The 16,226-nt window shown below is 31.8% G+C and overlaps 1 protein-coding gene across 1 annotated transcript; it reads left to right on the top strand.

Annotated features, from left to right (window-relative positions):
• The first annotated feature begins 2,018 nt into the window (after window positions 1–2,018).
• On the top strand, window positions 2,019–14,550 carry LOC129905017 (diacylglycerol kinase 1-like). The gene is made up of 14 exons (XM_055980417.1): window positions 2,019–2,041; window positions 8,610–8,768; window positions 9,732–9,939; window positions 10,517–10,639; window positions 10,718–10,846; window positions 11,145–11,230; window positions 12,073–12,196; window positions 12,488–12,536; window positions 12,852–12,934; window positions 13,120–13,187; window positions 13,345–13,419; window positions 13,642–13,729; window positions 13,806–13,922; window positions 14,023–14,550. The coding sequence occupies exons 1-14, from the start codon at window positions 2,019–2,021 to the stop codon at window positions 14,314–14,316; spliced, it is 1,626 nt and encodes a 541-aa protein (XP_055836392.1). The 3' UTR covers window positions 14,317–14,550.
• Window positions 14,551–16,226: the final 1,676 nt, after the last annotated feature.

Genomic DNA, 16,226 nt, shown 5'->3' with positions numbered 1-16,226 from the left:
TCCAAATAGAAGACTAAAGTAATGTAGGCTATATGGCTCAATGATAAATGAATTTTTACATCTAAAAGGGAGATAGTTGAAGCGGATACTCATGTAATAGCTTGACTCTAACTCTAGTGCGTGATCATTATCCAGCGTGGAAGATGTCCAAGCCATGTCCTCTCCACCATGAATGCATTTTCTTGTGTCATTTCTGTCAAAATACTTCGTGCCACCCTCTCCAGAATATACTACCATAGTGGAAACAAAAGTTCCATTAGCAAATGCGTAATGAGCCTTGAAATAATGAGTAAGACAACCATAAACATAGTGGATGGGGAAGAAGACTTTAATTAAAATAAGTTGTGATGAAGTCAAGATCTTGTTCAAACCATTATAGATACTAGCTAATACTGAAATAGCAAGGCTGACCTTCCTCCTAGTCGCCATCAAGCTCGCCATCTTGAAAGTCCCCGAATGAATGAAGTAACCTTCCCTATTGGGGAGAACAAAAGAGCACAACCAACAAGATAAGAAAGCTGCCAGATATGTGTCATTTCTTTTGTCAGATTTCACCCCAAGCTCAGCAAATACTCCTTCTTCGGCCCGTGACCATCTTGTTGTATCAGGTAAAACCCCACTAGGATTATGTGTCAATTTAAGGCGAGAAGACTTCTTCTCTTGCCTTGGCGGAGCAGGTCCATACCTTAAAGGTTTCTTACGCCAGAATTTTATCTACTTACTAAAAGATACTTCTTGGTTAGCACCCCGAAGATGATGGCCGCAAATAGATATTCACAAGTTTGAGGAATGTATTTTACCTTCTTTTCATCTAATCCTGTAAGTTCTCTAGCCTCAGGCATTATTTCTTCATAAACAGAACCCCAAATCGGCAAGCCTCCGAAAGTATGTTAATCCTAAAGAGAAATAGATAATTCCCCAGCAGAGATAAAAAGTGTGTTTGTTTTGGGACACCAAGCTTCACAGAATACTTGAAAAATATCTTAATTATGATAATAAGTGAAAAGCTATGCATAAACGGCATCATAAATATTGCCATACCTAAGACTTCTTAGCTTTTACCAAGTATATCTTCGGTCTACTCTAAGTACCCTGGAATATGATGATACTCTCCCTCAACTATCTTTGTATCTCCCCAGCGTATCTCACCTTGGATTATGCGATGACCTAAACTTGGAAACGAAGTTGCAATATTAGCATGATGATGATCTGGTGCTTGAAGGGACCACAACCTGAACAGCTTATTAGAACTATGGATTTGCACCGAGGTCCAACTCGCCATACAAAATGGATTTATCAAGGAAGGCCACGGACTTGCATATCGATTGACTAGTGGATTGTGAGTCAAGAACCTAGTTTGATCCACCCCTTCCTCAGTTTCAACTACAAGATGCCTAAGTTTGGTGGAGGGAGAGACGTACTGTCGGAAAATCGTCATTTCTTCAAACTGCAAGGAATAAAAGAGACCATTAGTGACAAAACTTGGGTATACAAAAACATATCGTGTCAAGTGAGCCATTTGTTATTCTTAAGGCGGGGGTGTGTATCCATCCCTTTGCACCTTCAAGATACCATAAAATTACCTTTCATAGGGCGGATATGTGTATATATCCCTTTGCGCCTTCAGAATACCATAAAATTACCTTTCTTAGGGAGAAGATGCGTATCCATCCCTTTGCGCCTTCAGAATACCATAAAATTACTTTTCTTAGGGCGAGGATACATATCCATCCCTTTGCGCCTTCAGAATACGATGAAATTACCTTTCTTAGGGCGGGAATGCGTATCCATTCCTTTGCGCTGTAAGAATACCTTCAAATTACCTTTCTTAGGGAGGGGATGCGTATCCATCCCTTTGTGCCGTAAGAATACCATAAAATTACCTTTCTTAGGGCGAGGATACATATCATCCCTTTGCGCCGTAAGAATACCATAAAATTACCTTTCTTAGGGCGAAAATGCATATCCATCCCTTTGCGCCGTAAGAATACCATAAAATTACTCTTTCTAGGCCGGGAATGCGTATCCATCCCTTTGCGCTGTAAGAATATCATAAAATTACCTTCCCCAAAGTGGGGACGTGTATCCATCTCTTCACACCTCGAGATCAATTTTTTATGTTATGATAACACTCTCTATTGTGTAGCCTCCACAAAATATAAATATTGCTTCCATGGTCTACAAAAAAATAATCACCAAATAAAATAAGAAGGAAAAAAAACATACTTCATTTCGGACGCTTGAAGATTGGGCTCCAAATTCTTGCTGAAAAATATGAGGAAGCACACCCCTATTTATAGAGTTGGAAAAGTGATAGTTTGGCTATTTCATGTCCAAATCTAAAAAGGAGTGAACTATGGTATTTATATCTTAACAAGAATAAATTAGTATTTGTGGATAATAAATATACAATCATTACAAGAAGGAAAAATGAGGTGGTGGAGATGCTGTCCATATTTTATTTTATTTTTTAAAAAGTGATAGGTTGTCCAGAAAAAAAAGGGAAAAGAAAAATGTGCAACCAAAAAAAAGGGTGCATTTAATGCAAAGAAGAAAGACAAATTTCCCTTTTAATAAGGATCTCACGTGAATTAAAAAAATATATCGCTAGATATTAAATTGAATATGTTCCCACTTAATAATTAAATAATGGTCAGTAAGTTAATACTTCAAGCATTGTCTTTAAAAGATAAATATCTCAACAAGACTTAAAGCAATGAAAATTTGTAATCATTTAAAATATAAAATAATTTCGATAATATTAAATTCAGGATATATTAATCCAAATAAATATTATGGATTAATATAATTGGGTTAATTATTTAAATCCAATAAATATGAATTTAATTAAAATCCAAATTCATTAATTTGGGCTATAATAAATGAGCTCACTTTACTAAACTCAATATCACTTCATCCTAGAGGCCCATTTTGGATGTCACGTGTCAAGTGACATGGCATTTCAAATCAAACAAATAAGCCAATATGATCATGTCATGTGTCAAAATGACAAGCTCATTCGCTAAAACTCATTATGTCATGTCACTTAAATTTGATTGGCCGAAGGAAAACCTGTTCTTATCATAATCCCTCTATTCTACAACTATAAATAGGGGTCCTCATAATTCAGAAAAAATACCATAATTCTAACAAGAAGCCAGAGAGAGCTCGTGGATCAAACGCCGCAGATTTCTCTACAAGCTACAAGTTCAAGAATTCAAGATCAAGTTCAAGAACAACTCAAGATCAAGACCACCAGATTCAAGATTAAGCCCAAAAGCCATTGAATTCAAGTACAAGTCAAGATCAAGTTCAAGAACAAGTGAAGATCAAGATCATTAAGTTCAAGAACAAGCGAAGATCGAGTTCATCAAATCAACAAATCAAGATCAAGACCACAAGAATTGAACTAACAAATTAAGATCAAATTCAACCAAATTCAAGATTAAGCTCAAGAGCCCTTGAATTTATATTCGAAAAGACAAATCAGAAGATACATAGAGATTGTAACACTCATATTCAAAAATCAAATACTATAATTGTTGCGATATTTTTCGTTCTTAATTATTATTTTCTCGACATAAATTTTTATTGTCTACAATAAGATTTTGATAGGTTAAAATGATGTGAGTTCAAAAATTGATCTACCCTAAAATTACTTGCGTTGAGATGAATTAAACTGCAAATGAACTAAAAAGTAAGTCATAACTCAACCAGTTTAATTTTTACTAAATTTTTTTTTATTTGTTCTTGTATAATTTGTTAAGCACCTAATAATAGTAAATTATTTCTTTAGTATGACTACGAGTTTATAATATCCTTGACCGACATGCCTGATTAAATTGAGTATATATAACTTTTTGCCGCAAAATCAAATCCAACCCGTTTAAATTTGGATTGGTTATTGACTCGCTCATTTATTAGCTCAACTCAATTCATTTTAACCAATTAAAATTGTGTTGATATGTAACCCGAATTGACTTATGAGAAATTTTGTTAAAATATTTTTAGAAAACTTTTTTTTTCAATTTGATATGTTATATATACCCATAATAAAGAAAAAAAAAATTATTAGGTACTAAAATAGTTTAAAAGAAGAAATAAAACAATTAAGCTTAGTAAAAATTAGATTGGATTGGATCTTGACCCGTTATATAACTCATTGCCTAACTCATTTTGATTCAGCCCGTTTTGAACCAAACTATTTTGGATTGGGTTGAGTCTTAACCCAATTATTGTCTCAACCCAATTATTATCTTAACTCATTATGACCCGTTCAAACTTGACCCAATCCGTCCAATTACCACCCCTAACTTCTTGGTTTTTTACCAAATCTGAACTATTATTAATTGACATGGTTAAAATTTCATTTCCTAACATTTTATCATCTTTTGACCCACCTCATTTTTTGTCTCTTTTTCTAGATATGCGTACCTTTCAAATGCTAAGTAAATAGTCTTTCTAATACAGGGATATATCGACTTTGTCCAGTAGACTTAGTATGTGGAACTAAATTCTTGACTTCAGGAAGGGAGAACAAGAAAATAAAACAAAAACATGGATTATCACATAACTTATACATATAATAGTCATGCGAATTTCTAAAATTACAATTCAAATATCGTATTAATTTTATACATAAATAACTTATTTACTAACTAACTACCAAACGTAATATTACTTATGCAAGATTTAATACCTACATAATTCATTTCCAAACTAACTATCAAACGATGCCTAAATTTATACTCTGCTTCAACAATTAAATAACAACTACACTCTGCTTCTTGCTTCTCCAAAGTAACTAATTTCCTCCCACGTTCATAGATAGAAGTAACCTTGGTTAGGCTCCTGATGTAGTTTTTCTTTGGAAGTAGAGAGTCTGCCTCTGCTTGGTTTTGTAAAGATTACTTTTTTATTAATAGAATGATATATTTAATTAAAAAATTAGTATAATTTGGACAAATCGGTAGACTTGGAATCTATTTGAATTGATTTATTTTAGATATTTTTTTAAGTTAAATAGATTTTAAACATTTTTATAGTATTTAATATTAATAAAAAGTATTTTTAGACACTTATTTTTAAATTAAAATAATAAAAATAAATTAAAATTTTGGACTTAAAAGTTATAAGCTATAAACCCATCGAAACAGATTCTGACTAGTGATCTGTAAAAATCGAACCAAAAAAATACGTTACGGATTTTTAATGATTTTATAAAAAAAAATATCAGGTAATCGATTTGGTTTTGATTTTTTAATATTGGATTATTAGATAAATCGATAACCCATTAAGACTGTAGTATATATCCCTATATAAATATTAAATATTAATATTAATATCTACTGGTTAGTGTTTTTGCCCTTTAGCGTACAATTCACACTTCTTAGCGACTTTGAGTTCACAAAAAAACAAACTATTTTATTGTTGTTGCACTTGTATAGTTCTTTTCATGTTAGTTACTACTGTTTATATTTTATGAGCATTCTATTAAGTTACATTATTTTCCTGTCCTGCCAAATTGTTGGAGAAATCATATATTTATTTTATGGCATTTTCTTATTGGTTAAATTAAAACCGAGCCCTTAAGGGCCAAAAACCAATAAAAAATATCATTGGTTTAATTATTGATTTAGCGTATTTAAAAACTGAAAATCGATAAACTGAACCAATAATACATAAAATTGAACCGAACCGACCCGAGCAATCCACACTTCTAAATTCTAACCTTCTAGATTAAAGAGAAAAAATCGTTGTTATATATATAAAGCATCTTCAACTAACAACAACCAAACCCACTTTGTACATTGTCTAAGTTGAAATCAAAATTAGAGAATTGAGATGGCCATATAACAGAATCTACACATTCTTCCATTGTTTTTTCAAAAAATCTATAATGATATGGAAAAGCTGGTGACTTAGCTCGTTGTATAGGTTGCTAAAAAGCTGGCTTAATGACCATAGATTATTTTTTTTAAGAGACCTTTTTTTTTCCTTTAGAAATAATTAAAGAAACACAACTTCATTCATATTATAAAATCAATTAGAATCCACACAATCTTCCATTCGTTATTTATGATTAAATAGTTTACCGACCCCATCTATCGCATATTGGGTTATATTTGATGGCTAAATAATAAAATTTGTATTAATTTTGTTTAGCAATGGATTGATAATGAATTCTTTAAAAAATTATTAACGACGAAGTTTTTACCAATTTCATTATATTTTGATAGTCTTCATGCATGTAATAATTTATTTTTGTTCGCATTCATACGTCAAAGTTACATGTTGCGCTTTGTGGGTGACATGAACTCAATTTTATTATTCAAATTTTGTATATTTATTAATAAGTCTACTAAATATATAAAAATATTTGATGGCAAGTCTATATATAATTATTATATATTACTTTAGACTCTTGGATTCACTTTTGAACTTAGAGATAGATGAGAATCAAACTTCCACAACATAATACTTATTCCTTCTCAAATTATGCGGTTTAGATTTGAATTCATATGTCTTTCAAATATTTTAAATTATCGATTATTATTGTGATTTATAAGACTTTTAACGTATTTTTTTAATACATAAATTTTATTTTTAAAATTTAATGATTTCATATTCAAATTCATAATCAAGATTAAAATATTTGACTCTCAAAATGACACGAATAAATTAGTCTGATGTGGTTTCTTTAAATTTTAATTTTTTTTTTCTTCTTGTGTGTTTTTGAACTAGCAAGGTTGACAAAGCACTCTCACGAGTTGGGCCGATTCAAATTGTGGACTTTGGTATAAGTCTATTGTAAGAAAGTGGAAGCATTTAGGCAATAAACACCATCTTCGATCTCCATTATTTTTTATTGTCGTGATTTTCGAGTCAACTTGGGTGAAAGCCATCAGCAATAGATATTAGATAATTTTATTTACCAAAGTTAGGATAGATAGATAGATGAGAAGAAATCACTTAATATTTTTATTTTTAATGAAAATTTGAATATGAGACTACATAATTTTCAATCTACTTCTTTGATCACTGGACCACACCCTTGGAAGGTGTTGGTGAACATTTGGATTGTTAATATTTCAGGAAAAAATATTAAAATTAGTGTAAATAATTTTTTTTGGGTAGTATTTAATGAATTTCAATATGTTATAACAGATTATATCATCAACAACAACAACAACAACAACAACAACCCAGTGAAATCCCACATCGTGGGGTCTGGGGAGGGTAGAGTGTACGCAGACCTGACTCCTACCAATGTAGGACGGCTGTTTCCGAAAGACCCTCGGCTCAATAAAAATATAGAAAAAGGTCAGACAAGAATATTAGAATAAATAAAATAAAAGAATAAATTATATCATCATTTTTTTATATTATTAGTAATACTGAAATTTATTAGAAATTACCTAATAAATATATTCACACAATCAGTGCATAATTTAAGTGATTGTACCCCCAAAATAACTTGACCAGAGGAATGCCTTTTGTTGAAACTAAGTGCAAATAGATGACTGCCACGTCTACAACCTTTCTTCTTCTTTTTTTTGTCAAAAGAATACCAATAGTCGTAAGTCGTAAGTCGTAACTCACACGTATATGCGTTAACAAATCGAGAATCGAGAAAATAACATAAACGTATACTTCCTCCTTCCCGTATCATTTTATGTGACATTATTTGACTTTACACGATATTTAAAAAAAATTAAAACTGTTGGTATAAAATAGTTTTTAGATATTTGTGTGGTTGTAAATCATTGCATTAAGGGTAAAAGGAAAATTTTAAAATTAAATTATTTTTAATTATAATAAAATGAGATTATTTCTGGGACAAACTAAAAAAAAGGAGCCACGTAAAATAGGACGGAAGCAGTAATTCCAAAACAATCATTGCAGGTTGGTCTCGGCTAGCAAGTAAGAACTTCAACTTTGAGTATGCACATTTAGACGTACACCTCATCTCGTTTCAATTGTATCAGTTGAACACTCCAACTTATTACAAAATAATCATCTAGACACTTCAAAAATTTATTTGTCACATCAGCGTTCGATGTGCGCTACGCATAGAGGGGACGAGTTGGAGTATTTAATTGTCAGTTGAAATCAAGTTAACGTATCAAGATGTGCACTTTCAAAATTGGAGTGTTTAATTACTTTGTCAGTTAAAGCCATGTTTAAATGTATGTTGATGTATTACGCTAATATCTGAGAGTAGGTTCAAGATAATCAATTAATTGAATTATATTTTTAACAATTTGAATCCTTTAAAATTTATCATAAGTAGACCGTTTTAATTTTAGTCTCCGCCAAATATTTAAAAATAATATACTGAGATTTACCTAATTTTAATTTAATTATGTTATGACAAGTTAGACGTAAATAGGATTGCATATTTTCACTTGCGTCCATCTCTAATATTGCCACTAATAGAAATACAGCATATGTGCTAATCACTCTTTCAACTAATCCACTTTTCTGCCTTTCTTCTCTTTATATATTACATTTAACGTCACATGAATTTTAATCATTCTATTTTTTTCTTAATTAGTTTCTCTTCTCAAACTCTGCTTGTGATTAACATATTTGGTTTCTTGCTCAAGTAAAGTATCTTCTGAGTTCTTTTATATATTCTTAAATTCAATTCTACACAATCTGAATCCAAATTTCATAATATTGCTAAAGCAGATTGTCTGCAGGAATATTGCAACTATGGTCAAGAATGCAAACTTATCAACCATTCGCAATTTCTTCCACAAAAGGTGCTCTTATATCTCTTTTGTCTTAATTTACGTGTTATAGTTTGAATTTTACGAGTCAAATTTCTTAATTTTTTGGACTTAGAAACTATTTCAAAAGTATTTATAGATATAGAAATTTTGTGAAACTCTATAACATGAGTTCAATTTCAGTTAAGGTTCTATTCTATCTTAAACTCTAACTCATAAGCATATCTGAGAGAAATATATTTTTTTAAAAGAGACATCTCAAAAATTTCATAAACACATGAAATATTCACAATGACTATAACAAGATGTGAACGAACTCATAAAATAAACTCGTTTAACTCTCAAAATTCGAACACCGCCCCTAAATTGGTACGGGATTTAATTTCTTTTCTGAATTCTCAACAGTGCATGTGTGATGTGTACGTTTTTTTATTAGTCTTTCCGTAAGACTTGTAACTTTTTAGTTTATTGAATACTCCCTACTTAGTTTGGATCAATTTTCATAGTTAAAAGCAAAGTAGCTAACTAATCATCTTTTTAAATATTACTTTAAAATTTAATACTCAAAAAGCAAAATTAAATGATACTATAGTACAAGTTGTTATAGTTTTCCATATTAAAATAGGCTTTTTTAAAAAAAAATACTTCAAGTATTACTCAAAGTTGAGTTATATTAATTAAATCTGAGAACAAAAAATAGCAGTATTTTTATAAATAAAAAAAAAGTAGTATTTTTATACAAAAAAATAAATAATAGAAAGCTTCCTGATATTTTAGTGAGAATCGATTCCCATCATGCATTTGCCTAGTGAATTGGTTCGAAAAAATCATATTTTATAGCACAAATTTCTCATTGATTTACGATAGAAAAAACATTTGTTTCTAGTAGTGCGTCTCTACTGAGATTTAATAGTACAAATTAAGTTGTTATTGTTTAATGAGCATCATGGCAATTTACATGTGAAAATTTTAAACCATATGTCCCTTTTTTTGCAGTCATGAAGCACCTATTACATATTGTGAAGCTGAGAACTATTTGAAGGATTATTACATTCCTGATTATATACTTGTACCAGAAAAGGAAATACAGAATGGCTATGAAGTAGCTACTTGTCCTGTATTAGTATTTATCAACTCCAAAAGTGGTGGTCAATTAGGGGGACAACTTCTTTTCACATATTCTACTCTTCTTAATAAAAATCAGGTAAACTACTCATGTTATATGACTGTATTTGATTGAATACGAAGTTTAAATGTTAATTCGATTGTGTAGAAATGGAACCGTGTCAAATATTGTGAAGTTTTTCTAAATAAAAACAACGTTTGATGAAGTGTTTTCTTTTCCTTCTCGTATTTCACTTAATGCTTTTTGTAGATAGGAGGTTGTGGATGACATGGATTAGGATAGAATGTTTGTAGGTAGAAGTGCATTGTTTGCTCTTGTAGTTTGTTATTATCTGTTGTTTCTTGTACTTTTGGTTATCGTATTATTTTGTTGTAGTTATTGTTCTGTTACTATCAGTTGTTTCTTGTACCTTTGTTGCTTTTTTTCTGGACAATCGAAACCTCTCTACCTATGAGGTAGGGGTAAGATGAGTTTGCACGCTACGCTCTGTAGATTCCATTTTATGGGACTATATTGGGTATGTTGTTATTCTTGGTATGCATATACATTTCTCATTTCTTCATATACATAAAATTCAAAGGTTTTTGAGGTCTTTGTGGAGTACAAAATGCCGCGATCCTCTGAAGTGTTCAATGTGGAAATGACTGTTTTTCAGGTATTTGATTTGGGAGAAAAGGCTCCTGACAAAGTACTACATCAATTCTACTCCAATTTAGAAAAGCATAAGCAAAACGGAGATAGCTCGTCTTATGAGATTGAAAGGAGATTGAGAATCATAGTGAGTTTAGTAATTAGTTGAATTATTTCTTATGTTTTATTCGTTCGATATATCTGAGGTATATTTACTCACCTCTAGGTGGCAGGTGGGGATGGAACAGCAGGTTGGATTCTTGGTGTTGTATCAGATCTTAAATTAGCTCATCCACCTCCGATTGCAACCGTGCCATTAGGAACAGGAAACAATCTGCCTTTTGCATTTGGTTGGGTAAGATACGTACTAAGATCACATTTATCCTTTTGTCTGATGAACAATTTATTCTATATATGACATTAAACACGTTGCGATAGTTCACTCTTGATTTAATGACTGTCTTTCAGGTGATTCTAGATTCCTTGTAAGTATAACATCAAAAAGTTTATGGTCTAAATGCAGAATAATTATAGCACTTGTGCTTAGAGGCGGATCTAGCATATAACTAATAATTGATTTGTTATAGAACAATCTTATAGGTAGTATATCGATTAATTTTTCATCTCCTTGAGAATTTGTCTAATGATTGCAGGGGAAAAAGAATCCTGGTATTAACTGCCAGTCCGTGAAGTTGTTCCTGAATCAAGTCAAAAATGGAAAAGAAATGAAAGTTGACAGGTAAGGTTGGTTTCACTTTCATAGTGAATTTGAAGGTTCTCTGCATATCTGCTTGTCAACAAATAGATATGTTTTTCCCCATGAGGTTATCGTACCTCATATATTGCTGTAAATATTTGCTTCGTCTTGGCCTGCAATACACCATTGTGTCGAATAATCTTCAGTACATACATTGTCCAATAATTCCTTGAATACAGCTGGTTGAATTTATCTTTTTCACATTGACTGACACTGATGCCGAAGCTGTTTGAAGGAAAATATGTGATTAATGTTCAAGAAACTTGTTTCTTGCACTTGTTGTACCATTTTTCCTCTCCTGTTAGGTCTTTCGACTTGAAAGTTGTCTTTTGGAGTAAAATGAGAAGGAAATATTCAGCCATTTCTATGCTAGGGTCGAGAGGAATCCATAAGATAGTACATCCTTTGCAAATTTCTGACGTGAAAATGCGTTCAACTTTCAACTATATTGTGAACTATATATCAAGATAGTGATTAACCATTCAGATAACAATTTTCAAGTATGTTGACTAGATTATGCATTTATCTTGTATGAAAAAGAGACATGGTTTTAAGCATTAAGCGGAAAATATTTTCTTGCTTATTATGCTTCTTATATCACAAACTGTTGTTATTTTTCTAGCGATAAGCAAGTTTTGGCAAATCAATTGTCAGGAATAACAGTGGGATACATTTAACAAAATCTTGAAAAACAAATTTTAGTACCTCTTGGCTGGATGGAATTTAATGTTTCTCTACAATGCACACAAAAGTTTTTCGGCATAAAGATGATTGTTAGAGAACTTTAATAAACCTGAAACAACGTGGTGTTTTTTGTGTTTCAGCTGGCATATTCTTATGAGAATGAGTGCACCGAAAGAAGGTTCTTGTGATCCTATTGCACCTCTTGAGCTACCACATTCATTGCATGCTTTTCACCATGCGTCTCAACCTGATACTTTGAACAAGGTATCAAATTCTTCAGTCCATTTTTTTCTCATGATGGATTTTCATGTCATGGAAAAGTCATTTTTTATCAAGTGTATTAGGCAACTAGAAATATATTCCAGCAAAGAGTAATTAGATATGCAGCCTAATTCATACTCATGTTTAAATAAATGAATGCTTACTATTAGATTGTTGTTCCAGCTTCAACATCCTTTTTAGATATTTGATTGTTAGAGATTAAAATGAGGGGTATACTTATTTCCCTGTTATCGTGTATTGTTTTACCTAAAGTTGCATTCTGCTTATTTTCAGGAAGGCTATAATACATACCGAGGAGGATTTTGGAACTACTTCAGCATAGGTAAGTGTTGTAATCTGTCCTTTGAAATACAGCTTCAACGAATTACCTTTACAATATTGTAGTACTGTATTTCGGCATTTGAAGTCCAGAAGAAAGTTTTGGGGTGGTATACATATTGGCATAAAGCCTGTTTTAGCGAACAATTATCAGACTAGATTGGTTTTATTTATGATACCATTTTCATATTTGAAGCTCTTCAGTAATGAAATGTTTCCTAGTGTGTCCTGTTTTATCAAAAGCTTAATTTTTGTGTTCTGGTATAATATTGTTTTCATTCCTGAGTTGAAGTTATTCTCTTTTTCGGTTAACTTGCAGGAATGGATGCTCAAGTTTCATATGCATTTCACAGAGAGAGGAAGCTCCATCCAGAAAAGTTCAAACACCAGTTAGTTAATCAGGTCCTTATGTACTTCAACTAGTATGTACTTCAACTAGTTTACAAAGTCTCTTGACATGTCAAATATGGCTACATAATTTTAGATAACCTGCCACCTATATGGCTCCTATTCTGGATGTTTGGTCAATTAATTTTCCTATTCTGAAATATCTGATGGTCGTTTCATTTTGTGCACGATTTGTTTAGAGGAATTATGCAAAGCTTGTATGTAAACAAGGATGGTTTTGCACTTCTTTCATGCATCCATATTCAAGGTTAGTCTTATAGTCAAGTTATCCATATTATCTGTCGATATCTGTTCTGTGTTTCATTAATATGTAAGGATGGTGTTGATGATGTAACAATGCCTCTCTTATAACTATAGTTTCATTTCAAACTAAATATTGATTGTATCTATTTAATTTTCTGCAGAAACATTGCACAGCTAGCAAATGTCAAAATTATGAAAAGGCCAGGTGAATGGATAGACCTTCACATACCTAACAGGTAGCAATATGGTGCTCTATTACCTACTGCATTACTTTCCTTCTTATCTTTTTTACTTCCGCCCGTATCTCCATAGGTGATTAGATGGCACAAATTTGGAAAACATTACTGATAGAGGTTCATCATAAGCTAGTCAGGATGTGATATGTCTGGTATTACAACATTGAATCGTGATGACCTTATGCGCCTTTTTCTTAACCATGTCTGTGGTTGGATATGCAGCATCAGGTCTATTGTCTGCCTTAATTTGCCCAGCTTTTCTGGTGGACTTAATCCTTGGGGAAGACCTAACAAGAAGAAGCTACATGAGGTCAGTTTCGATTTTCTTTTGAGTATTCTGAGAATGTCATGTTTCTGCATTGATTTTATCTTTGTACTTTAAACAGAGGGACCTTACTCCTCCATATGTTGATGATGGTCTACTTGAAGTTGTTGGTTTCCGCGATGCTTGGCATGGACTTATTTTGTTTACCCCAGGAGGGCATGGGACACGCCTTGCACAGGTTGTTCGATAAAAACATGTTTGATTGATTAATGTGTTCTTATGTATTCGATCGTTAGATCATAGATGTCTAATGTTCTTCATTTTTATATTTTCTTTAGGCGAACAGAATACGATTTGAGTTTCACAAGGGTGCTGGTGAGCATACATTTATGAGGATGGATGGTGAACCATGGAAGCAACCACTTCCTAAGGATGATGACAAAGTTGTTATAGAAATTTCCCACTTTGGTCAAGTGAGCATGCTAGCCAGTCCACATTGTCTATCAAACGGTATCAATGCACCTTCTATACATCAAAGTTTTTTGGAAGATGACTTGGTGGAAGAGAGGAGAAAGTTGGGTGCAGCTGACACTTTCCGAATTCCAGATGGTTTCGATATAACACATCTTTAGTATTTAGGCATTTAGAAGGCCTCGTGAACAGAGTTAATCAGTACATGTGTTAGTAGGATATAACATGTGCTCACGTGAATTGTAGCACTAACAGGGAAACTGCCGTTATAGGAAAGGAAAAAGGTTACGCCTTCAGAATTAGCTTACATACAACAATTGTAAAGTGTAGTAACTCGGAAAAATGAGTTAAAAGGGTTATTTGAGAATGGAATGAAGGATAAGGGATTTCTATTTCTTTTTCGTTCTCTTTTGTTATAAACATTTAATTAGGGGTTAATTATGAAGAGATGGGGTTGATTTAAAATATTTGTAAACTTAGGGTAAAAGATTAAAAGATCAAAAACTTTTAACAAAATCCAAAATTTCATCCATTTTCTAAACGCATTTATTCCTCTTTCTCTGTTCTCCTCTCTTCTCTTCTCTTTTCTTTTCCCCAATTCTTTCTCCTTTATTCGATTTTCTCTTTTCTCCTCTCCTCTCTTCTCTTCTCTTTTTTTTTCCCAATTCTTTCACTCCGATTTGATTGTGAAAATTATAAAAACAATTGATGAAAAGAGAAGAGAAGAGAGGAGAGGATATGTTGTTTATATAAACAGGAGTTGTTCAAGCAACCAAGAGATGTTGTTTAAACAACTCTAAGTTGTTTAGTTCAAACAACAAAAGTTGTCTAAACAACCAAAAATTATTTAAACAACCAAAAGTTGTTTAGTTCAAACAACCAGAAGATATTTAAATAATCCTAAGTTGTTTAGGTGTTTTTTATGATTCTTTAGTTAAAACAATGAGAATGTTTTAAATATCAGCTAGTTGTTTGGAGAAATATGAAAATATTTGCTAATTGTTTTGGAGATCGAGATATGAAAACATTGTTAGTTGTTTAGACAAATGTTTAAACATCTGCTAGTTGTTTGGAGGTGATGATGATGTGGAGGAGGGGAGGTTGGGGGGAGGATGGGGCTGAGGAGTGGATGAGGGGCAGGAAAAAAAGAGAGGGGGTCTTTTGTAAATTAAAAAAACTTGTGGGTTCTTAAAATATGTGTCATTATCACTAATTAAAAAAAAGTATCTTTTACTTCATTTTCAAGACTTATGTCCTATTTTTTTTTTATTTACACTCTCAAAAATCTCTTTTAATTCACCCCCAACCCTAGTAACTCTATCACTAACATGCTGGACAAGTAAAAATGACACCAATATAGTACTACTGTTTATTATCATATTCGAGTATCTTTTTGAATAGTTTTAAGTTTTAACTATAAAAGCTTGTTATCTGTAATTCTTTTATCAAGTTTTTTCATATATATGTAACAAATATGTTCAATTTCAATTAGAAAAACATTAGATTAAGGACCATCATATTCTGGATAGTACTATTTTTTTCCCCATAAGGTCAGAATATTACTTCCTCTTTCCTAATTTGTATGTGTACAGAAGAGCATAAGAAAAGTATAATTCGGAAAATTTTCTGCTAGCCCAAAATCATTAACTAAAATCGGAAGATTCAATTAAAGAAGAGAAAGTTAGAAAGAAGAATTAGAACTTTGGTAGAAAAGAAGACTCTTGAATTTGGGTTTGTTTTGGGTTTAGTTAGATTTGACTAGGAGTATGCAAAAATCGAATTGACCAATAAACCAAATCGAAAAAAATGTTATTGGGTTATTGTTATTGGGTTAATGAATTTTTAATAGTTTTATAAAAAAGTTTATAGGGTTATTGGTTCGATAACGGTTTTTAATATTAGGTTATTGGATAAACCGATAACATATTAAGACAATAGTAATTTACTATTTTACCCCTAAATAAATATTAAATATTAATATCAATACCTCATTGGTTACTATCTTTACCCTTTAGTCTTCAGTTCACATTATTGTCCTAGTTATTTAATTTGTATTGCACTTGTAGAGTTC

Source organism: Solanum dulcamara, chromosome 10, assembly GCF_947179165.1.
Source record: "Solanum dulcamara chromosome 10, daSolDulc1.2, whole genome shotgun sequence".
In the NCBI taxonomy this organism is placed as follows: domain Eukaryota; kingdom Viridiplantae; phylum Streptophyta; class Magnoliopsida; order Solanales; family Solanaceae; genus Solanum; species Solanum dulcamara.
The sequence above is the reverse complement of the archived record's forward strand: the minus strand, read 5'-3'. Positions and strand labels throughout refer to the sequence as shown.